Source organism: Epinephelus fuscoguttatus, linkage group LG21 (assembly GCF_011397635.1).
Source record: "Epinephelus fuscoguttatus linkage group LG21, E.fuscoguttatus.final_Chr_v1".
NCBI classification, from domain to species: Eukaryota; Metazoa; Chordata; class Actinopteri; order Perciformes; family Serranidae; genus Epinephelus; species Epinephelus fuscoguttatus.
The window spans coordinates 30,103,391-30,129,131 of NC_064772.1; the positions used below are offsets into that span (position 1 = coordinate 30,103,391).

General features: G+C 40.5%; 1 protein-coding gene across 1 annotated transcript in view; it reads left to right on the plus strand.

Annotated features, from left to right (window-relative positions):
- Positions 1-25,655, plus strand: part of LOC125881626 (NEDD4-like E3 ubiquitin-protein ligase WWP1) — a 41,934-nt gene extending 16,279 nt beyond the window's left edge. Inside the window, exons 8-25 of the mRNA XM_049564842.1 lie at positions 1,298-1,479; positions 6,427-6,847; positions 7,210-7,305; positions 7,691-7,865; positions 10,358-10,412; positions 10,758-10,842; positions 14,088-14,216; positions 14,560-14,632; positions 14,737-14,808; positions 14,991-15,079; positions 15,338-15,497; positions 16,799-16,932; positions 18,820-18,960; positions 19,062-19,182; positions 19,525-19,629; positions 20,657-20,753; positions 21,161-21,233; positions 21,557-25,655. Coding sequence (XP_049420799.1) covers positions 1,298-1,479; positions 6,427-6,847; positions 7,210-7,305; positions 7,691-7,865; positions 10,358-10,412; positions 10,758-10,842; positions 14,088-14,216; positions 14,560-14,632; positions 14,737-14,808; positions 14,991-15,079; positions 15,338-15,497; positions 16,799-16,932; positions 18,820-18,960; positions 19,062-19,182; positions 19,525-19,629; positions 20,657-20,753; positions 21,161-21,233; positions 21,557-21,656 — 2,308 coding nt within the window. The 3' untranslated portion in view covers positions 21,657-25,655. The remainder of the gene's footprint in view (positions 1-1,297; positions 1,480-6,426; positions 6,848-7,209; positions 7,306-7,690; positions 7,866-10,357; positions 10,413-10,757; positions 10,843-14,087; positions 14,217-14,559; positions 14,633-14,736; positions 14,809-14,990; positions 15,080-15,337; positions 15,498-16,798; positions 16,933-18,819; positions 18,961-19,061; positions 19,183-19,524; positions 19,630-20,656; positions 20,754-21,160; positions 21,234-21,556) is intronic.
- The last annotated feature ends 86 nt before the right edge of the window (positions 25,656-25,741 follow it).

The window sequence follows — 25,741 nt, forward strand, 5'->3', positions numbered from 1 at the left end:
TCTCCAGTTGTTCTTCATGGACTCACAGCTCTATCACACTTAACTGGCAGTCTTTACATTATTACCTCGCTTCTCTTTTCTGTTCCACCTACCTCCCATTATTTATTTATTTATTTATTTATTTCATTTTAGAAATCTTTATATTTCCTGAGTTTCACTCACTTTACCTGTGCCTTCATTTCCCTCCTGTTTTCCTTTTTTACTTTGCTTTGTTGCTTTTCACTTCTTCTTTCACTCCGTTTCAGTTAGCTTGTGTTGCTACTTTTCCTCAGGCAGTCAAGTAGGGAGACCCTTCCTGTGGAGTCAGAGGCGCCAGGTCTCACAGTCTGTCAAAATATTTGATACTGGCCTCCGTGCTGGCTACAGGAGCAAAAAGTTGGATTTGGTTCAAACTGTGTGTGTTCCTACTTAGGTAATTTCAGTAATTGCTCGTCTGTTTTGTCTTTGGACCTCTCTCTGCATCAGATTCCAATACTAAACCAGCAATTCCAGTCGCCTTTGACTTTGTATTTGTAGGTAATCTGTAAATATTGAAACATCAGTATAATGCTAACAATAAATTATTATAGATACAAATGAACTGGGCTCGACACTGAAATTTAAACTGGGGCAGATATGATAGAAAAAATTTACTGGCATAATTTTCTGTGTAATGTGTCTTATGTCTTGAACATTGTCTATTTAAGTATAGTTTTATAGCTTTTGTGATTCGGGACATGGTGAGCAGTAAAATCAACATCCATTGTTGTCCTCGTTTATGACCCTGTCTGACTTTTTCTTCTTGGTCGCAGCTTTCTGGTCTGACATTTTTCTTATTGCTGGCTGCCAAGACAAAGCCTGGACTTGAGTCATATGTTAGATTTTGTATTGGTCTTAGCGTGGGCTCGTCTGTGGCACTGTCTGAACTCTGCTGGCTCACAAAAGAGCCTCTTCAGCTGTGCCCATTACGTCACTACTCCATCCTATTATGTCCTGTCCTTGCCCCTACAAAACAATAGTCTCAATGTCACAAGTTGGTCTTTTATCTGCCCACACACACACACACACACACACACACACACACACACACACACACACACAGAGGAAGCACACACTTACACACTTAAGTCAGAGTTAGTATGAGACTGTTTTGGGCCAGTAGGAAAAACAGAGCTTGAGTTTTTTTGTTCTTGGAATTATCATCTTTTAGAATGAATGAATGAACTTGCTGAACCGCTACTGAGTTTTTAACAGTGTGTGTCTCCAGATTCAGATTTGATAAAATGATTTTGAACTCTGTGTGTGTTTTCTCCTAAAGCACAGTGAATGGTACAGACTTGGGCCCGAGGTCAAGTTCCTGTTCGGCCTCCAATGGTGTGGATGGTCAGGTGCCTTCCAGCTCCTGCAGCCCCGCCCTTGATCACGTCGTCAATGGAGATGCTACACCCAACTCGACCCCAGTCCACCAACCCTCAGACAGTGATACAGAGAGTCGGACTGGTGAGCTTGATCTTTAGTTTACATCTGTGTGAATCACAGATTACAGTATCTGTGATGGTTTAAAATGGGTTCCTTGAAGAGTGTGGTGTGCCTCTGGCCTCTTCAATGCATTGTTGTGTTTTTCTCATTAACAGCCTTAATCCCCTGTGAGTGGTAACGTCGTTAAATATAATTCACTTGAGATTTGGAGTATTTCCTGATTAAATTTGATAAATTATATGCTTTTGTAAAAGATGAAATAATGGAAGTCATTATCAGACCACCTCTGTTATGCACGTGCATATTTCCAGCAGGTATTCATTATGTTCCCTGTGCCGGGCCTTTACTTCTTCATGGTTCACTTGGTCCTGGTAACAGTAGAGTATAACTGTAGATTCGTTTTCATTAAGTGAGGCCTGTCAGCACTTCTGTCGAAAAACTCCCAGGAAAGATAAACGCATAGAAAAGGAAAGCAGAGTGCAGTATACCATGGAGGGCAGGCAGGGGAACCAATAGCACATTGTCTACACTGAGCCTCGGTTGATGGGAGAATATTAATTCTTCACATGTATATGTAAGTTAGGGCCACATAAACAAAATCCAGTCGCACGAATAATAACTAGTATGATTTGTTTGAAATTATTGAAACGCTCCCCATGTGCCCTTATTCACACGAAAAAGCAAGATTTCCCTCATCTTGGTGCCTCCCCTGCCTCACTTTGGTAAGAAGCTAACAGACTTTTTAAAAGACCTCTTACACGCCCTTGTGAAATTGCAGGTTTGTGAAATGTAGAGACTGAATTAACTATTAGATGTCAGTCTTGTTCCATCCTTAATGTGATCTGTAACATGCAAGGGACGACAAGCACTTGCCAGAAATTGCTGTAGTCCCTTCAGTGTTGTTCTTGGACTCTTTGCAGTTTTCTCCATGTCCTTTCATTAAGTTTGGAGGGTCGTGCTGATCTTTGGAATGTCTCTTTGATTCCACATTTTCTTTACTTATTCATGATGGTTTTGACTGCGCTTCATGGTACAACTGTCTTTATTATTCTTTTAAATCCCTCTCCAGGTTGGTACTTTTCAACAATTAAATTTTGCAGTTTCTTTGGGAATTCTTTGCAGACCATTGTCCTCGCAGTAGGATGCAACCTCAAACATTCAAGCAAATCCCACAGCAACAGCTGACTTAAATCTAATTTTAATAAGGATCACTTTTATTGTTGGCAGGCCTATGCTGTTTACCAACAGGCATGATTTTTATAGCGATTGGTAAACCTTGAACACAGCTAGAATCCCCATTATGAAAGGGTATACGGACTAATGCAATCAGGGTGTGGTACAGCCCAGATTTCAACAAAGGTGGGATGCTGTGTAAAATGCATTGATTTGATTATAGTACAATACAAGGTATTTAATGTTCAAACTGATAAACTTCATATACACTTATTCTAAATCTGATGTCTGCAACATGTTCTAAAAATGTTGGGACAGGGGCATCCTCAAAAGGCTCAGCAATTTACAAGCAAGGATGGTCACTTTATATTAATATTAATATTACTACAAGGGCTTGTGAACACAGTTAATTGCTGCAACTACAAATGCATGTTAAGACTCTACCATGCCAAGCAAAAGCCATATATCAGCAACATCCAGAGATGATGCTGACTTCTCTGAGCTCCAGCTCATCTAAGATGGACTGACACAAAGTGGAAAAGTGTGCTGTGGTCTGACAAGTCCACATTTTAAATTATTTTTGGACGTTGTGTCAGTGCTAAAGAGGAAAAGGACCATCCACATTGTTACCAGCTCAAAGTTCAAAGCCAACATCTGTGATAATACGGGGGTGTGTTGCCAAGACACATTCTGCACTAGTTACAACAGCGTGGATTCACAGTAAAAGAGTGCAGGTTTTGCATTTATTTACATTTTGCACAGCATTCCAACTTTTTTTTTTTTTTTTTAATGTTGATAAGATCTGACTGCTCTGTGTAGTTGCAGTTGTCATGCAACCCCAGCACGTGCAGAATGTGGCTTGGCGTTGTCTTGCTGGAATAAGCAGGGACGTCCCTAAAGAAGACATTGTCTGGATGGCAGCAAAACCTGTATGTGCCTTCACAGATGTGCAAGTTACCCACAATGCTATTGACAGCAACACCCCCCACATTATCACAGATGATGGCTTTTGAACCATATGCTGATGATCCTTTTCCTCTTTAGCCCAATGGACATAATGTCCATGATTTCCTCAAACAATTTGAAATGTGGCCTTGTCAGACCACAGCGCACTTTTCCACTTTGTATCAGCCCATCTCAGATGAGCTCGGGCTCAGAAGTCCGCAGCGTTTCCAGATGTTGTTGATATGTAGCTTTCACTTTGCGTGGTAGATTCTGGTAGTCTTAACATGTATTTGTAGATGCAGCGATGAACTGCATTTACCGACAGTGGTTTTCCAAAATGTTCCCGAGCTCATCTAGTCATGTCCTTTATAAATCATGTTTTTCTATATGTTTTACACAGCATCCCAGTGTTTTTAGAATAGGGGTTGTACAACTGATAGGGTTGGGTACCGAAACTCTTTTTGTACTTACCCAGTACCGATTCACTTATAATGAAACGGTGCCAAATTTCGGTACCTGAGGTGGAGGCAGAGCGAGAGCGCATGACTCGCACCTCAGACTCAGCAACAATGGCGACAAAAACAATGTGCAGACAAAAGTTAATGTGCAGCACTGTTCCTAAATGTTCTCAATAAAATGTTGAAACTGAGAAGTTTAGACTATGGGCCCGAACGACACATAGTGTGTCCAAATTCACACCTGTTCTTCTCTGTGGATTTTCTCCGTGACCGTGCGTCATAGCGAGAAGCCACGCATATCAGCGGAAACAGCAGAATTGTAGCTTTCCGACAAGCACTTGTCGGTAATCCAATGTTTTCACAGCGAAAAATTACAATAAAATGATGTATAACAGAGCTTTCATACAGCTTTGCACACACATTACTCTTGGATGGATTACTCACGAACGCAGGCTCGCACAGAAATGCCACGCATATCACATGAAAGCGTAGGACCACACACATCATTGTGCTGTCATCCCATCACACTCTAAATACAGATCAATTGTCTACAAAATAAAAACTTGATGAATTTCTTTACAATCCATTATACAGATCTTGTTATCAGTCACTTCATATAGTGAGGAATATCGTATCTTACCACTTCTTAGGCTTGCGTGTGTTTCTCCCTGTCTATCCACATTTGTAGTCCGGCTTTCAAGATGCAAATATCTCCATATTGTCCAGTTGACACTCCATCAAACTTTGTATGACAAGACTAGCACACTTCACCTTTGTGCACCCAGACAACTGCAGCCTAATGCATGCTGACAGGGCCGTAGTCACCATATACATCCCCCCCCCACCACCACCACCACCAATGCCCAAAATGTCTCCCCAATGTATAACTGAAACTGAAAAACAAATATTATCTTGGAGGACATCATTGCACTTGGCTGACTATTTTTCTGTGATCTTAGATGTAAATATTGCATGTTTCTTTCAGATAAAACACATTTTTGACTTGTGAATGAGTCAGTGGAATTTCTTGCAATAATGAAAAAATACTGGCAATCATGTCCGCCTGGCACAAACCACATGTTTTGGACAACTGTGAAGTGACAGAATGTCCCAGCATCATGGTTCATATATTGCCAGATTCCAGAGAGTCTTCCCTCTTCATATATGGTAGAATATGTCAACTTCCAACTTGCTATGGTGAGATACATGTAAAAATGTAAGAATTTAGGCACACAGATTTGATGATGGCAAATCTGGTTAGCCCAGATTGTCCTGAAAAAAAAAAAACAAGATATAGCATGTGTATGTACTGTTATGACTGTGATATGAGCTTAAAAGTAAAGACAGTAAAAATACCCCAAAAATGCCTAGGGCCCATAGGGTTAAAAAGTACCTAAATAAAGTACTGTTTGGTACCGGTACCGAATTCCAGATACCGGTACTGGTACCATATCCGTTCAATTATGAACGGTACCCAACCCTAACAACTGAAGTTACATTCAGTATATATACATCCAGTACTGTCACGAACGGCAGAACGTTGCCATCAAAAACACTGTGTATTGTGTACTGTGTATTTTGCAGTCAGGATTGCAATGTTTAATAAAACTTCAGTAATATCTTCTGCCTTAGGTTCGACACACAGCACCGCTCTCTCACTGGAGCAGCTCCAGTCTGTGTTCGTCTTTGCCATCAGTGGCAAAGCAGCCTTCAGTGTTGATAGGTTATTCCCCATGATGTGTAACCAAGCAGAAAGTGCTGTGGGTGGGATGCTGAGCGAAGCTACACAGTGGAGTGGGAACTGCAGACAGACAGTTGGCTGTATCAGAGCCAAAGTAGCACATGTTTCCAATGTATTTATTCTAGCTGCCATTGGATTTTAACAGCTAAAACAACAACACAAAATATAAAATCATTATGTGGTGGTCAGTGCAGATATTGTGGCTGGCTGCCACAAATAAATCGATGTATGAGAAACACTGCCACTTTCTTTTGTTTTCAGTTTTGTTAGTTGGAGTAAATCTGACATTTATATTGTTGTTATTTCTGTCTGTACATCTCAGAAAGCTGCAATTTCACAATAGTGTGTGGAATTTTTTTAATCCACTGTAGTTTCATGTCAAGACACTGATTATCCATTTTCAAACTTTAAATTTCTTCTGTCAGTGGATATATTTTCCCTCACAGAGGCACTTACTGATCAGCCAGTTGCTATGAGTTGAGTATGTATGTAGATTCCTAGACTTTTAGACAAATGGGCTCTTGTTGTACGGTCAGACATTACAAATGCAATTCTTCCCCTCAGATATCACTGAAATCAAGTCGTAAATGAATAAAGTGTTTAGTCCATGCATGTAAACAGCAACATTGTCTTTCTCTGACTTGCCTGCAGTCAATGGGGAGTCCTGTGACGCTGCTCCCGAGCCATCATCCTCCACAACAGATGTGTTGCCCCCTGCAGATGACCATGAGGACTGCAATCAAGATGCTACCCTGCCAGACCCTGACACAGCACCAAATAGCACATCTCAAACCCAGCCAACCTCCTCTTCCTCTTCTGCTGCTAAGCCTATTGATGGCACTGCTGCTGCTGCTGCTGCTGCTGCTGCTGCTGCTTCCTCCTCCACATTCGCCTCCCCAGCACAGGGGGCCACCTCCTCATCATCGTCCACTTCCTCCCCAGCAATTGGAGAAGCGAATGCTTCAGGAGGTGGTGGTGCAAGCAGTAGTAGCAGTGCAACTGTAACTACAGACGGGGCGAAGCCCAGGCAGCAGGTCCCCAGTGCTGGAGCCCCAGATCCTCTGCCACCGGGGTAAAAAACACCACCAGCTGCCTTGTCTGCATTCCCTGACCATTTAACATCACATACACACATCAAGCCATTATAACATAAAGAGGTATTTACTATATTTTCAAAACATAGTCTAAAAACTTAAAAAACAGTATTATATTTTATTATCAAATAAAAACATATAGTATTCTCTCCCAGGAAGATGGTGCCACCTGATGGCGATACTCATTTGAGTATGAAACCCTTAAAACACCCACACACTCATATTTCATTAAATCTGATGTACATTTTCTGTCACTATATTTCTATTCATATCTGTCCTCTTGCACAATCTTAATGTAGCTTTGTTTTTCCAAATAGTTGTTAATTGTTGTGTCTTTCAGTTGGGAGCAGAGGAAAGACCCGCATGGAAGAACTTACTATGTAGACCACAACACCAGAACTACGACCTGGGAGAGACCGCAGCCACTACCACCAGGGTGAGTATCTTTCTTGCTCACTCTCTATCTTCAGCCCCTCTCAGACATGATATCTGTAACTTTACTGGGTTCATTTGTACATTTTAACAGTGGCCTTTTGGCTTTTATATGTAGGTCTCCACAACAGTGTTTGGTGGTGTGGTATGGTTTGTTTAATTTCTTGCCCCTGCATTTAGTCCTCATAGATTAAGACATATTTAAGCTACTGATACTGCATAAAAAAGTGTCCAAATAGATGAATATAACCAGTTTCCTGAAGGCAAAGAGTCTTGTGAAGCAGGGTGGTGTTTTCTCTGTTGTCTGGTAACGAATCAACAAACAGTAGTATTGTTTCTAATTCTAATAAATAGATTTAGAATTAATTATATCTCAATCACTCCTCCAGTTGGGAGCGCCGAGTGGATGACCGGGGCAGGATCTATTACGTGGACCACAACACCCGCACCACCACATGGCAGCGTCCCACCATGGAATCGGTCCGCAACTTTGAGCAGTGGCAGAGCCAGCGCAGCCAGCTGCAGGGAGCTATGCACCAGTTTAACCAGAGATACCTCTACTCTGTAAGACAATACCCACCCCCACACTTCCTACATCCTCTTCTCTCCTTTAGTCATTACAAACTTCCTATGGATTTGTACCTCAAACACAGGGTTCCCACAGTCGTGAAATTCCTGGAAAAATTACGAAATTAGAACATCTGTTTTCCAGGCCCTGAAATAGTTTGGAATTAACAGAATCTGGATTGGAAAAGTTTTGAATATACACTGTATTGACTATTGTTTCAAATATGTTTATAAAAATCTTAAAACATGTCCAAAGTTAAGCAAAATACATTCCTTGTGTATCCAGTTTAAAATCAAGTGCTGCGCTGTGTGACTTTGAAATGTCACTAGTATGGCATGATAGACACAGACTAGACCAGCATCAAGTCATAGTCAAGGCAGGGATATAAAGCCTGCTGTCACATCAGGAGAGAAACAGGATAATGCAGAAAGGCTGTTATGTAGCGGGTTAATCAAGACTTTCACACTGAGATCTGAAGCACATAAGATGCTGAATATTCACCATCAGTGTTGTTAATTGCTAAATAATGCTGGTGACAGTAACCACTGATGGATAGTGAATGTTAGCTTGAGTGGGAGGCTGCTGTAGTACAGTCATACAGTACAGCAGCAGCAGCAGACTGTCGTCTCCAACTAAATCTCAGCCAATAGATCTGACATTTGGCTATTAATAGGTTGCTTATTTACAGACATTTAGCCTGCCAGTAACTAATGATTCAATCAAAAATCAACTGACAAATTCCCTTCTGTTCAGCTTTAATGTAATAATGTATCATGAACGCTCAGTTTCAGGCAAGATGCCTGCCCATTTTAATTTAAGTCATGGGAATGGGTTAAAATATTATGGAAAAGTTTTGAACATCCATTGGTAAAAATGTGTGGGAACCCTGTAAACAGCAACAATTGTTCTAAATACAACTCATTAGTTTATTTGTAATTCCCATTATTTAAGTAATTTTTTGTAAGCAAAGATAAATGCTGCCAGTCTGCAAAACTGCAGACTCACGCATCACTGAGTCACCTGACCACACCGGATCTATCTAGCTTTTAGCTTGTATCAGCTCATCACCTTAAGTACACATTTAGCTCAGACCATTTCCCAGTATTTACCCAAAACTACAGAAACAGAGAAAACTATTTTGCTCAGACTGAAACGACTTCTACAAATCTTTTAAGTCTTTGAAGATATTTTAGTCTCTGGTGATGTTGGTTTTCTCAGTGCCTTGTGTTTGTAATGGTTCTGATATCAGATATATTGCAGTCCAAGACCCTTGTGCCATTTTCAAGAGCTCCATTGTCTTTTTAGAGAATTTAAGGCACCATTTAAAAAGACCAGATTAGAATATCTTTTATGATAAATCACATTTATTTTACATAAAAACTGACTTTCAACCTTTTTTGTTTCATCCAAACAGCAGTAATTGGTTTAGTGTTCATTTCTGTCCTTTATGACAGACTTTTCCTGTTCCTACCTAAAACCACCATGCATAGTGCAACTTTGACAACAGTCAGAGCAGAAATTACGCTCATTGTTATACCTAAATCAAACAATTTTCAAGTCATTTTAAGTTGATAAATGTCTGATCTTAAATGTGATCCTCCAACAAACAATAATCAAAACAAGGAACAAGTAGCAGTGTTTCCTGTACATTGATTTATTTGTGGCAGCCAGCCACAATATCAACACTGCTCACCACATAATGATAATGTCATTGCAAATGAATGGAAAGCAATGCCTGTTTTAAAGGTAGTTAAATCACAGGTCAGAAATCTAAAACACTACAGTATGCTTTGAAAATGATTAGCCTCATTGTAAAGTACGGTAGAGTAAATCAAAGAGAAATAAACAGTGTTATTTTCTCACCCCCATATGTTTCTTTCTGTCCTATTTGGCAAAAGTAAACAAGTCGATGTCAATTTTGTCGTCATGATGATCTTAGAAATCAACGCCCAGCTTCCGATGGTGGTTACAAATTATAAATTGCGTTGTTTTCATCTTTCATCTTTTCATCTTTTGAATCTCACCTTTTTCTCTGGGTGCATTTATTTTGCAACCCCACTCACTCAGTACAGAGCTCAGCTCACATAAGGTGAGAACTTTGCCTTGCTAAAGTTAAAAACATGCACGCCTCAGTCTCTGCTCTAATCTGGTTATTTTGGTGAGGGTCCCTCTGCTAAGTCTTTGATATCAGCAGTGATGTTATCGTCACTGATGATGATTAGCTCACAACACAAATCAAAGAAGGACAACTGGGCAGTATTGAACCCTAACTGGCCACAGAGGCCTTCCTGCCAGCAACAAAGCAAAACTCAGTTTCTCATTTTGTTTTGGATTTTTTTACCATTTCCCTGATCCTTGTTGTGGAGTCTATTTATTTTCCTTTTTTGCTTTTGAATACATGCACATATTTGGAATATTTCTGGACCCCATTTGTGTTTTCCTCGTGTTTTTTTAAATGGATGTCCATGTGTGCATCCCTCGTTTCCAGGCATCCATGATGTCTGCTGAGAATGATCCTCTTGGCCCGCTACCTCCTGGGTGGGGTAAGTTCATGTTCTTTCTTCTAAGTACTGTACACATTTTCATTTGGTGTCAGTTTGTACTCAATTTTAAATTGGAAATAGATTTGCAGTTCATGCTGATAAGTAAAAACATTGTACCTGTTTTCATGCCAAAATGGATGTAACTACGAAAGAACAAATTGTGATACTGTTTCTCCCCTTTAAATCCCTCCCTCTGCTGTCATGCCTCACTGTTTACAAAGATATGTTTATAGTGTTAGTCAGCACTGATGATGATAATCTGATAAGCGTTGCCACACTGTGGGGCCCAGTGTCTTTTCTGTCTATTAAGCTACAGATTCCTGTCTGTGTTCATATCACCTTTAGAGAGGCGTGTGGACTCCAATGACCGAGTGTACTTTGTCAACCATAACACCAAGACAACGCAGTGGGAAGACCCCCGAACCCAAGGGTAAGCTCAGTGACAGAAAAACCACAAACAAACAAATTTTAAAAAAAAAAAGGAAACTGTGTTTTCCCACACATGGCCGTGCTGTGGTCAGGTTAGAAAATAAACACATATAAAATATAGCTCGCAGAGTCCTGTGTGACTGCAGTGAGGTGGCTGAATATTAAATCCAATTAATTTAAGCAGGAGTATACAATTTATAATTCAAGACCCTTTTAAAGATTATAATTTTAGTGTGAAACATCATCTAGAAGTCATTGGTCTTGTTCCTGTCCTGCACCACACTGATATCGCACAGTTTTCTTATAGGGTTACCAGAGATTTTACCTGCCTTTTTTTGCAGTCACTCAAACTGGTGTGTTGATTGGCATACTGAAACCATAATAGTCGTGCTCCCTCAGATATTATATTCTTTATGTACTGTGTTAGGGGCAGCACGATATTGGATGAAGCTGACATTGCTAGATTTTTCTGTGATATGTATTTCACAATACAGGAATGTTCGACAGATGACTTGAATAGCTCTGTTTGGAAAGTGTGAATCACTGTGGAATTATTGGGGGGATTTTGTGGTGTAAATGTAGATTCTGGAGTGCATCTGCTAAGAGTTTCAAAAAATTATATAAAAAAACAAACCAAAAAAGGACTTTTTACTCTAAATTACTATCCTCTCTTACACCTGGTTCCAATGTACCAAACACAGAAGCAGAACGCTGTGCCCACTCTGCTGAGGTGATTCATGGGGGAAATTAGGTAGTTGAATACAGTGGTTGACTCATATTGACACCATTGTAATCTTATAATATTCTTCTGTCAATCTGAGCTTAAGTCAATCATTTAACATGCCATGATATTAATACTGCATGTTGCTTATCGTGAAATAAGGGGGACTACCTTATGTTGCACTTCTCCTGTTTTGTGCTCATTTTAGGTAGTGTTGGACAACTATCAGGGCCTGCTTAGGTTTTGATAAAATGATCAAGAATGACTGTGATTGGTGGTTCACTGTGCATGCAGAGCTTGTATGTCACTCACGAGCAACACTGTGAAACCAAGAACTCTTAAATTAGAGTTAGTTATATTATATCAGACAGACTTCTCTTGTAGATTAATGTTACCACAAAGGAACTCTAAAACCAATCTGTTATGCTTTTAAAGGGTACCTTTGGTATTTTTCAACCCTTTTTTCAATCCATCTCTATAAAAAGGTCTATCTCTGTAGGGATCATTTTCATAATGGTATCAGACACTCAGAATAATAGTCTGAGCCTGTCAGTGGCTAAAAGAAGCACTTTTACCTAAACTGACTGTGCGCAAATGCCCCAGGTGGTTACGTTGCAGCCTGTTGCTCAATACTGGACCAATATCAAAAACTGTTGTTCCCATGAGTCACATACTGTAGACACAAAAACAAGGCAAGGCAAGGCAAGTTTATTTGTAAAGCACAATTCGTACACAAAGTAATTCAAAGTGCTTTACAGAACAAGAAAATGCATTAAAATCACAATACAAAATAAAAACATAAATAATCATTATAAAATGAACTTTAAAAGAGAAGAGTGCAGATAAGATCCTTTCAGTCATATGCACAGTGAAATAGAGCTGTTTTGAGCCTAGATTTGAACATTGTCAGAGTAGAGGCCTGTCTCACATCTTCAGAAAGACTGTTCCAGATTTTAGCTGCATAAAACTGGAATCCTGATTCCCCATGTTTAGTCCTGACTCTGGGCACCAGCAGGAGGCCGGTCCCTGAGGTCCTCAGAGTCCGAGATGGTTTGTATGGCACTAACATGTCAGAGATGTACTTTGGTGCTAGGCCGTGGAGAGACTTGTACACAAGCAGAGCTGCTTTAAAGTCTATTCTCTGAGCCACAGGAAGCCAGTGTAGAGACCTGAGCACAGGACTAATGTGCTTGTACTTCCTGGTTCTGGTCAGGACCCAAGCAGCAGCATTCTGGATGTACTGCAGCTGTCTTACGGCCCGTTTGGAGAGGCCAGTGAGCAGGCCGTTACAGTAGTCTAACCTACTAGAGACAAATGCATGGATAAGTCTCTTCAAATCGGGTTTAGACACTATACCTTTGATTTTGGCAATGTTTTTTAGATGGCAAAAAGCTGCTGATGTTATTGATTTGATGTGGCTGTTAAAGTTCAAGTCTGAGTCCATTATTACCCCGAGATTTCTAACCTGATTTGTAGGTTTTAGAGAGAGAGACTGGAGGTGACTGCTGACACTTTCTCTTTGTTTCTTTGGACCAAATACGATGACTTCAGTCTTGTCTGAATTTAGCTGGAGAAAGTTGTTTTGCATCCACACACTGACCTGTTGGATGCAGTGACAGAGTGAATCCACTGGTCCATATTCACCTGCTGTCAGTGAGACATAGATCTGAGTGTCATCTGCATAATTGTGGTAGGACACATTATTACTTAGTATTAACTGGCCTAAAGGCAGCATGTAGAGATTGAGGTCTATCTCTGTAGGGATCATAGAAAGGGATCATCAAAACATAGAATTGGGTCCAGGTTGAAAAATACACAAGCTACCTTGTATGTGACCTTGAATGTTGAGTGGAGAAAATTCTGAGGCAGCAAACTCTGGCATAACACCGTCATTGAATTTTTACTGGAGTGGAGGCAACATCTGCTTTTCTAATCTGGTTCCAGTGAAGCCAAGATGAATATCTGTAGTCATTATATCTGAGCAGAATGTTGAGAATACCTCGTGACAGGCCATGGTGTACAGTTACATTTAATTTACAAGAACAAGACATGCAGACATCTCTGTTGGCCTCCAGACTGTCTGCACAATGCACAGTGCTTTCACAGTCCTCCTTGTCTTTTGACTTGTTTGAAGTTAATGAGAAGCACATCCAAAACAATATCAGGATCTAAACCATGAACTTCACTGTGCATCAATCTGACCTTAGACCTTAATCAGTGTGCATTCTGGGAGCAAACATTTGTACTATTTTCGTAGCAGAACATACTACAGCAGTTAATGATTTACAGGAGAATAACAACCTTTATTATCAAAGCAGCTGTAACTAACTTGCCTACCAGAAAGCCCATTATGCCACCATTATAATAGCACCATTAACCTGTTGTTAAATGTGTTTGACTATGAAAAACATTGGAAGCTGCACCAACAACTAATGTGTTTCTTGTCCTTGTACAAAGCCTTCAGTTTTCTGCCTCTATCAGTCAATGTATGTAATCGTATGTATATAATGTATGTGTTCGTGCAGGCTACAGAATGAGGATCCTCTTCCTGAAGGTTGGGAGATCCGGTACACAAGGGAAGGCGTTCGTTACTTTGTGGATCACAACACCCGAACCACCACTTTCAGTGACCCCCGCACTGGAAAGTCATCTGTGTAAGAACACAATTATAGATAATTTACTGGTTCATGTGTTCTATATTACACTACATATTACAGAAAGCCATGCTAACAGCTGCAGCTATGGGAGCTTGCGCATAATTTAAGAGGATATTTTACTGGGTCCAGATGGAGTCATTTTTTTACTGTGATGTAGCCAGTGTACATACAATGGTTCTATTTCACACAGTGACATTCAAGGAATTTGATACATTTCCTTTCCATTTGGTTTTCATTATTTGGTGAACACTCAACTGTTGACCCCTGTAGAATTTCTTTCATTTCATCAATCAGTTTATACTTGTCACATTTTGACATTTTTCAACATTGTTCTTCTCAGCACCAAAGGCCCTCAGATTGCTTATGAGCGCAGCTTTCGATGGAAGCTTGCTCATTTTCGCTACTTGTGCCAGGTAGGTGTTCTTTGTCTTTATTACTTGTATTTCTTGCTCTCAGTCACTTGTCTTAATATTATTTTCCCCACAAATGCATTAATGTTTTTTCTGTCTTTGCTCAGTCCAATGCTCTCCCTAGCCATGTGAAGATCACCGTCTCAAGGCAGACATTGTTTGAAGACTCTTTCACGCAAGTAAGACGGTCCTTTTACTACTGTCTGATTTTACTTTAAGCCAATGTTATATAGTGTATACAAAATTTCAAGAGCAGTGCATGCTTTGTTTCAGAGTTTTCCTTCGCTGTATGTTTAGTAAATGCATGCCAACCATGCCTATGTCATTTGCTGATGTTGTGTGTGTTCTCTCTGTTTGATAGATTATGGCCCTGAAGCCTTACGACTTGAGGAGGAGACTCTATGTTATCTTCAGAGGCGAGGAGGGTCTAGACTATGGTGGCTTAGCCCGGTATGGACAATATAAGCAGTGCAATGGATTTTTAGTGCAGACTAGCTTTTTGTGAAATGTTAGCCGTAATTGATAATGTGCAGTTGTCTTGAAGTTGTCTTGCCTTGTCTCTCTCCTTCCATTTTTTAACTTTTCCTCCTTTCATTTTCTTCCCCATGTCAATTCAAATTCATCCCTCCACACACACTCTCTTATCTTCATCCTCTCTTCTTACCTCTGTCTGTCCTTTGTCTGTTTCTCACACACCTAACTTTGCAGAGAGTGGTTCTTCTTGTTGTCCCATGAAGTGCTGAACCCCATGTACTGTCTGTTTGAGTATGCGGGCAAGAGCAACTACTGTCTGCAGATCAACCCGGCCTCTGCTATAAACCCGGACCACCTCTCCTACTTCTGCTTCATAGGCCGATTCATCGCAATGGCAAGTTCACATGCTGCCCACACACAAGGATACAATCCTTATAACACTAACACCTACGCAAACTTAGGAGGTAAAACAGGCTGACAGTTTTCCAATCAAATGTGTTGACTAAAATAACCAAACATTAATTAATAAAACATGTTGAAACAAAAGAGTTAAAGAGGAGCTATTATGCTCAATTGTAGGTTCTTAAAGTATTTTGGATTTCTACTAGAACATGTTTACATGCTTTAATGGTCTGTCTGTGCTGAATCACCTGGATTCAGCCTCTGTCTGAGTTGCTCGACTAAGTTTGCATGTTTACTTCATTATTTAAAACTTTGGCCACCTTTAATATGAACATCCAACATTGTAACATTATATATCTGACAGAAAATAAGGGAAAGCTGAATAGGGTCCCTTTGAGGTTCACTTTGTTACAAAAACAAGTGCACTTTGAGACTGCGCACATTCTGTATGTGTTTCTATGCCTCTGTGCTGCCTATAGCTGTGGCAGGAGGCATCATCTTTATGGGTTGTCCATCTATATGTCCATCCCTTTGTCCATCCCATTCTCGTGAACGTGATATTAAAGAAACCCTTGAGGGAGTTTCCTCAAATTTGGCATAAACGTCCACTGGGACTCAACAACGAACTGATTAGATTTTGGTGATCAAAAGTCTCAGTCAGTGTTGCCTCACAAAACATGTTTTTCCGCCATAACTCAGGAATTGATTCGTTTTATGACACAATTTCACACACATGTCTAACAGGGTAAAATGATTAAGTGATGGTATTTCTTATATAAGACGTCAAAGGTCAGTTTCACTGTGACATCGTAACGTTCTGCAAAAAAACATTTTTCTGGCCATTATTTAACACCAAAACTCAGGAGCAGAAGTGGAGGCATTTGGTCAGATACTAAGTTGCTGACACTAATCTTGACTGTCCACCTTGCAACTATGCTGATTGTATAGATCTCCTATGCTGTTTGAAGATATGTGAAGCATCCATGTTTAAGAATTTGCAGCTTCTTTACGGCAACATCCATATTTGAAATGTTGTCAATTGTCATGGCTTCATATCTGTTTGTACGGACATGGATTTAAACTGTAACTGCAACTTGACTGGTTCGTGGAGACATACAACTGCAAGGCAGTAATTGTAGTTATTTTCAGATTGTCAGAGTTAAAACACGTCATGGTTTCCTTATATTTAATACATTGATCTGTCATGTGATTGCCATATGTTCAGACGTACCATATTTTTCAAAATGACCAGCACAGTAAAAAGAATCTGTTTTCATTTGTCTCTTGCTGCAGGCACTTTTCCACGGCAAGTTCATCGACACAGGCTTCTCTCTGCCCTTCTACAAACGCATGCTGAACAAGAAGCTAATACTCAAAGACCTGGAGTCCATTGACCCAGAGTTCTACAACTCACTCATATGGATCAGGTAAGTTGTGTCTGGGCTGCATGACCTTCGGAATGTATGTGAGTATTCAGGCAGGAAGATTAAAGTGCAACACACACCACTGCCATACATTGCGTTAAAACGGCCACCTCCATTATATTCAATGAACAAACCCTCGCCGGCTGACGCGACGCACCGCTCTGCTTCAGCCCACTGCTCTATTTCCAGCGTGGGCAGCGCTGCGAGAAAAGCCTTTCATGTACGTCTCGGCCGCCATCGTTTCATTTGCAGCTTTCAAAGGGGTATCTGGATGCTTAACGTTATTAAGTTTTTCAAATTTTTAATAAGACGGTTTTGATAAGAAACTCAGCCGTGAAATCCAAGTTGTTGTTGCCTCAAAGTTTTTCCTCTTCTTCTTCCATTACTAGCAGTTGGCAACCGTTGGCAACTAGTGTAGGCACAGCCACCTAGCGGGCTGGGGTGGGAAATACACTTTAGTGTCGACGGTGCCGCTGTGCGCTGCTGCCAATGTGTGTTGGGGGGTGGCACTTGACGGCCACAGCGCCGCGCTGGTGGCAGTGTGTGTTGCACTTGACATGCATATTCTAATTTTAATGATCACTTTACTGTCAAGCATCTGAGAGCTATTGTCTATTTGACAGCTCTTAATATTGTAGCAGTTTACACAAAGTGGACCTTTTGATTAAAGAGTCACTTTGTGCATTCTTACATAAATTACCCCGTGATTTTTTAAAGGAAAGTCTCCCAAGGCCCCTTGACCCCACACTTGTGTGTGCACACTATTGGTTCAGTGTATTTAGATAGATATACTGTAAGTGTTTTTAACTCTGGGGGGAGCCAAAGTAGTGGAAAAAGTTTTTGACATCTGTCTTGTGGGTCTGTGTAGTGCAAGTGATGCACAGTAATGGTCTCACAGACATCTGTCATTCCAAATGAATGTTTTCAGCCTTTGCGGCCTTTGTATTAGTGGACCATGAGGAGGTATTTGCTGAATTTGCCAAAAAAAGTGTAATGGATTTAGGGCTGCCCCCGACTAAGAATTTTCCTAGTCGACCAATAGTCATCATTTAGGGCCATTAGTCGACTAGTCGCCCTCATGTTTACGATATTAATGTAATTAATAAATGATATATTTTGGGCGGAGAGGTGTGAGAAAGAATAGTATCAGTAACATTGTTAACACTGTGCTACATTACAGAGAAATACAAAACCATACTAATGAACCTTCGTTAATATAGGCCTATATTTTATCTACAAGTGCACGTCACACACTGAGCGAGCCGCCTGTTAATGACGCTGTGGGCTAATGGGCATGTAGCTACTTCCATATTTCAGATGATACATCATGTTTGTAGATGACCAATGAAGATGAGTTTACATATCACCTAGCCTGTGGAATAACCGCAGGTACCAGCCCTGGAAATTAACCTGCTTCCTGTCTGACTGCTGAGCGTGGACACTTCCTGTGTCTGTCCTTTCAAATTAAATCCCCACATGGTCCAGTCATATAGGTTTGATTTGTCTGAATGAAATCTTGGTGGCTGTGGATCAAGAAAACGTGGGAAGTCAACTGCAAAAACATGCGTACCACAGAGATATGGAAAAAGGACAGATCACACACACATACAAGAGGCAATTTATTTATTGACACAGACAGAGAGTATACAGGGTGCTAACAGGGGATGATCAGGTAATTGCAGACATCACATGATGTAAGAATAGTTATTAACAAAGATGCCGCCAATACCAGAGACTCAGCCAGCGTTTGCTTACCTTTACAAGGCAGTCAGATTTTATGCTTTTGGATGGAAACTTGAATATCTCAGAATTATTAGTTTGTTTTTTCAACAAATGAACTGTTCATCCTCAATTATGCTTTGGCAGCAACACAGTATCATCTCTCTTCAGGGACAACAACATTGAAGAGTGTGGTCTGGAGATGTACTTCTCAGTGGACATGGAGATCCTGGGGAAGATTACTTCTCATGACCTCAAAGCCGATGGTGCCAATGTTCTAGTCACCGAGGAGAACAAGGAGGAGTATATCAGGTTCAGTGTAGCTACTGTTTTATCATATTAACAACTGTATCTGACCTCTGAATATCATTGTGAGTGACTTACAAGGTACGTTTTTGCCGTCCGGCTTACAGTCTAATGGCAGAGTGGAGGTTCTCCCGCGGGGTAGAAGGTCAGACCAAAGCTTTCTTGGACGGCTTCAATGAGGTGGTTCCTCTTCAGTGGCTGCAGTACTTTGATGAAAAGGAGCTTGAGGTGAGCAGCATAGCAGCAGGTGTTTCCACGGTCATGGAAAACCTATTTTCTTTTATGTTATGGAAAGTTATGGAAAGGTTTTGAAATTCTGTCAATGGAAATGTGTGGTAACCTTGGGTGCTGTTATGTCTCCAGTGAGCATTTATTTCAGTCTCAGTAGCCTACCCCACTCCACAGAGCTTTGAACACATTACTTAAAAACATTAGATAATATGGTTGTGTGTGGAAAACCACTATTTCCTCTATACTCTTTTTGTGTGAGAATTCTCTCTCCTTACTTCTGTGTATTTGCTTTGTGTTCTATGCATCATTGATGTACTTGTATGTGTTTGTTTGACCCAGGTGATGCTGTGTGGCATGCAGGAGGTAGACCTTCAGGACTGGCAGAGAAACACAGTGTACCGTCACTACACAAGAAACAGCAAACAGATCATCTGGTTCTGGCAGGTACAGTCACACAACCAGACATCATGTCACGTGTTCTTCACCCTCTGCTGCTTATAATGGAAAGGATCTGAATATTGTGCCAGCACAAGTTCAGATGTGATGGCACAGTGCACCAGGAAAGGCCCAAAGTGCCAAAGAGAAAGAAGAGAGCAGTCTGTTTTTGGCTGGACTGCAGCGATGCAAAAGTCATTCACTGCTTGAGTGTTGACCTGCATTCACAGAAAAAAAAAAAGATCACTGGAGAAAATAAAACTACCTTTGTCTGCTGTTCAATGTTTTAAACCACAACTGGAGTCTGTACGTGCCATTGCATACAGTTGTATTCAGCGTTTGTGAATGCCACTCTGTGGGCCTCTACATATGTGACTGAACACTGTCTCATACTGAGACTACTATGTTTACACTGGTGCATTGTACAGAAATGAATTAGGTTTTTTTTTACTTTATTAAATACAAAATTTCAAACAGGCATCTGTAAAACACATGTAAAACATGACAGCTACATGTACTGATAAAAGCAGGTCATTTAAAATCGGAAGTAAAATAATCAAAATGAATAATATAGAAAAGGACAGACTGTCGTATTAAATTGTCATGTTAAAGTTTGCAAGAGGGGATTACTTACAATTATTATTAAGATCATTTTTTCAAATGCTTAAAAAACAAGTGATGTGCTTTTGTCTAAACAATATTTTGCCAGTGGATCAAATTGTTTTACAAAAATATTCAGTATATCCCTGTCACAATTTGGCCACAATTTATTACTAACTGTGATTTTTTTTTTCTTTTCAATCAGAACTCCTAGAATATGTTGCTTGTAAAAAGTGTTTGTTTGAGGCACGACATACACACGTGTGCACATGATCACGATGGTACTCCCTCCACCTCATGTTGAGCCAGGAAAAACCCTGTGTTGCTCCTTTTCAATGTTAATATGAAATGTGTCATATGATTTAATGATTACAGCCTGACTAATCAGTTGTGTTAGGTTATTGATGATTGTGTGCTGTCACTTCCTCCCCTGCAGCTGGTGAAAGAAGTGGACAACGAAGTGCGGCTGCGGCTCATGCAGTTTGTCACAGGGACGTGCAGGCTTCCTCTGGGCGGCTTCGCTGAACTCATGGGTCAGTGACAGACAGACACACACAGAGTAACATATTTACTACATCATCAGTCAGATGCCAAGAGCTACTGATACATACTCTGCACATTTTACTGGGGACATTGTGTTTTCAGACTGTCCGTCCTGTTCTCATTAATGCAGTATCTCAGGAACACTGTCAGGGAATATTCCTCAAATGTGATTGAGGAACTGATTAGATTCTGGTGGTTAAAAGTCAGAGTTGCTGTGATATCATAAAATGTTTATACCGTTTGTTAAATTCCTTCAAAGTCTTCACTACATTTATTATATGAGGGCAGACATGGACGTAAACTGCAGCTTGAATGGTCAGAGGAGTTGTACAGCCAAGAGGCTGTAATTTTAGTTTTACAGTGTTCGTCTCACCCTTCATTATCCTTTGCATTTCAGGAAGTAACGGGCCCCAGAAGTTCTGCATTGAGAAGGTGGGGAAGGACACATGGCTTCCTCGGAGCCACACATGGTGAGTGGTGTGCTCTACCTCTGATTCATGAGACTCATTCCTGCCTTGCATAGAGTTTTTCCAGATGTTATTGCAGTATATCGCTATTAACAGTGATTTACTGTGATAAACTGTATCTTTTGTGGCTGGATTCAGTTTGCCGTCGTATTCCAGCCACTGGTTTAATGAGTTTGCCAGAAAAAAGTGATTCACAGCAGCTGCAGTTTGCTTAGAAAGCTGTGGATATTCCTGAGATTGTACATAATCATTATATGGGAACTGTTTACAATCAATAAGGATCCGACCTTTTATACTGATGTTTCATCTTACCGTTGTCTCTCCAGTTTCAACCGTCTGGACTTGCCTCCCTACAAGAGCTTCGAACAGCTGAAAGAGAAGCTGCTCTTTGCCATCGAGGAAACGGAAGGATTTGGCCAAGAATAGAGGGAGGAGTCCGCTTGTATCTCTCTCCCTCCCCATCGCTGTTTATTCAGCCAAGTAAAACAAACTAAAAAAAACAAACAAAAAGGAATTGCACAAGATAACCACCAATGTATATAAGCTATTTTGTCATTTTAAACCAAATCTTAATTTGCAGCATCATTTTTGCAGCAATCCTGTTCCCCAGCCCTTAAATATGATATGATACCCCATCATGAAATATGCAAGCATTTCAGCATTTCTGCTCCTCTGTTTAAAAACAGAAATCATGGATATTTTTTTAATTTCCTCCCCACTGCTGACTGGCTTTTTAAAAGAGACTGAAAGTGTTTTTGAAAGGATTTTATAGTTGAAGCGCAATCTTCTTTTAAAGCTCTAGTTCTATAGAGCTTCTAAATGGCAAGAGTAGTATTGGGGTCTGGTGCCTGAATTTTATTTCCCCCGTTGGACTCATAGTAATTGTTGCAATTTTTGCGTGCTTGCATGGCTGCCTCTGAGGATGAGAAGACTGCTGTGACCACCCTCTACCACCACCTATACACACGCAAAGACATTTAAGCATGGACGCTCCATCTCTCAATGAGCTTTTTTACCATTATCATCAAAAAGGAGTTCATTCTGAAGCAGGTGAAGCAGAGGATACGCTGTCATACAGTTTTTACCTTAAAGAGATTCTGGACACACGCCCGGAGTAAGAAGCATCATCGGATCATTTGATTAAGACACGAGTCAGGAAAAAAGCCGTCATGGAGAAAGGCTACGATATGAAATGAAATATGGGGACTCAAGGAAAATATCCTGAATCAAAGTAAAAGAGCGAATTGTGAGTGTGGTGGCAGTGAAGGCTGTGGTTCACAGCTCTGATGTTTAAGCCATGGTCACCGGACATGTCCCACACCAGCTAGACAGCAGCCCTCTGCTCTAGTTGGCAAGTAAGATACAGGACGGCGATGGAGTTGTTTGGGAAAGTTGTCGCAGCAAAAGAGATAGACGGACTCTGGCTCAACAGGTCGTGTGTGTGTTTGCTGATTCTCTTTTGCCTCTTTGAACTTTGATCTCGGATTATGAAGCGTCCCCAGTCCTGTGAAGCCACTGTGGTTTACAGAGCAACATACATCATTCTGCTTATTTGATAACATGAAGAGCACATGACCCCTCAATTATAGGTTTCACAATAGACAAACACCCCGACAGTGGATCTTGTCATGAAACATCACTACAACTTGATGCACACGGAGTGAGAAGAAGGGCTGGGCGATGTAACGACTGTGTTCGATATATCAATACGTTTTCAAGCACGATATAAATTTAGACAATACCCTTTATATCGATATAGGGTCAAGTTGCATTACAATACGCATACCAGTGTTTAATCTGTCTGTTCATTAGTCTACAGTGTGACATGAGTCTATATGTTGCACATGCTACGCTAAATCAGTCTGTGAGATGAATGAAATAACCGCAGTAGCACACGTGCAGTACAGCACTGTGCTGCATGTGTGCTTGATTGCGTGAGGTTAGCTTTGGTTTCCAAGGTGTAGCCCGTCACTGTTCTTATTGGTAGTTGTAGTCTACTGTGTGACACTGAGACAGCGCCTGGATGCAGGCGACAGATGTGTTTTCAGAAACACGGCGACAACACAGACGTCTCATATACAAGCCTCTCTGTTGATGCTCTGTGCATAAATAAGATTGATAGCCGAAATAAATGAAAAATATTTAAATCATTTTCCAGCTCCTGATTCATTTGAAAGGCCAACAGATGGAAAACGACTTTTTAATTCCCCACAAAAAATTTTTCATTTCTCCAAACAATAAAATGGATTTAGGCCTCTACTTGATACTTTTATACTCATGTCATAGTTTTGTGTCCTTTGCTTCAAACCTTTAAACCTTTGTAGCTCCAGTGCTGTGCGTAAAAAGTTCACGTACAGCCCTGCTATTTATTCTATATCTTATCATACTTTGGTTCATTTGAACATGCAGCCCATTTTGTAAAAAAAAAAAAAAAAGTCATGTATCGCCATTCAGCCTGAAAATACCGAAACATGAATTGTTGTCTATGCCGCCCAGCCCTAATGAGAACTGACAGCTTGTTACATCTTGTGTTGTAGTAAGGTCCACAGGACATCTCATTCTTATGAATGTACATTTGTACATCCTCATTTCTTACCCACCAGTAACTAAAAGCAACTGAAGCCAATGTGGCATAAAAATGATTGCATCATTACAGAAATGTCATTATCAAGGCAGTAAGTGTCGTTCAGTGTGCCATGGGTAATGAGGTTTTTAAATTTTTGTCAGTGTTCATAAAGTGAATAGAGACTGAAAAATATCAAATTTCATGTCTTGATTGACATGAAAGCACCATATACAAATACTGCATGCAGGCAGCACAGAGTGGAAACTGGCCAATTAAAATAAAATAAGCATAAATACATTTTTGAGGGGTTGATAGGTCTACTAGAAATTGTGGGCTTCTGAAAGTGCTACCTGTGTCATGAGCCTGTATGGCATTATCGGTCACATACAGTGTGTATCTGCTCCTCGGCTGTGCGGTCAACAGTATGACTGCAGTTGAGTTTCCAGCCGCAGTGCTGAGCCCTCCTGAGATCATACAGTTTAATTTATTCAGCCCGTGTTCAATTTCATGATTAGTTTTTGTGCTGAGATGAGACAGCCTTAGGTTAAGAGATCTGTGTGAGTGTGTGTCAGTAAATAAAACCTAGCCTTTCTTTTACAAACAAATCATGATTATAAAACTTAATGATTTTATGAGTTAATGAGACACTAAAGTGCCACAGACCAAATAACGTGTGGAAAGCTTCCCCAGTGCAGCTGCTTAGCAGTGGAAGGCCTGTCTGGAGACCGACGCAGCATTGCAGCGCTACATGTGTGTTTTTTGTTTTTGCACCCTCACTTGTCCTTTCTTTCCTTCAGTGCTTCAGGGGACATGTCCTTTGTTTTTCAGAACGTCACATGTAAATCCGTTGTTTCTAAACTCTGGTGCTTATTCTTTGAGTCAGTGGTCTTAACGCAGCAGTGGCAGGCCATTCTCGTTTTCTCTAGCATTGTGGGGGGTTTTTTTTTCCAGACCACTGCAAACAGCAGCAAGCTGCTTTAGACTTTTACTGGGAGGAGCTTGTGATTACTCAAATTATCAGTCATGTATATAACATGTACTCAGCTGTCCCTGTGGAGGAGTTTGAGGGAGGGACGACAGTATGAAGAAATCATTTACTGTAGCAAAAGGAGCCGACTTAAGAGAAGTCAAAATAACTTTGTGCTTCCTTTTGAACAGAAACCTGTAATCAAGGAAAATCAACTGTGTATGTGAATATTCATTGTATAAAGATAACGAAAGTAAATAAAGTACTTAAATATTATAATTAATTACACAGAGCCGCCGCTCCATTGATGGAAATCTGTGATGCCTTTGTTCTTATCAGACATGGATGGGACGTTTCAGGTTGCCTTCACTGTCGCCAGTAACTGAAGCATCACCTGGACAGGTGTGTCCTCTCAAAGCTGACTCGTGATACTGGGCATCATTTCAGTACGTGATAATGCAGCAGGGAGCTTGTTCGTGTGCTGACTGCGGTCGAGGCCGTCTGAAACGCATCCAAACTGTAACATATCGCGTGTAGATACACACTGTAAACACCACCTACACTGTACAGAATGCCCCTTTACTGGAGACGATGTGTATAGAAGATTCATTTTTAATCTGCTTTCACCCATTTTAATGAAGAGAGATGGATTTATGAGATACAAATAAATAAGTGAATAAACCCCCTTCATGACCACGCTTTCTTTCTTGTTTTTGTTGTGTGATTATCGGGGGACGAGAGGCCTTCTGCTCAGGATTCACAACAAAACTGTTGGCAACTTTTATTCTGTTCTCAGAGAAAATAACACAATGTGCTCTTGGTTCATCCTCTGTTTTGAATGGATCTTGCCTGTGGAAAGAACCATATTTAATAAATGTATCTGACCATCTTTAGAGCTGGTTTGAATTTATTTTTTAGTTCAGTTTGATACTTCATCTGAAAGCTTTAGCTAATATATTATCGGGGTGGGATTCAAGA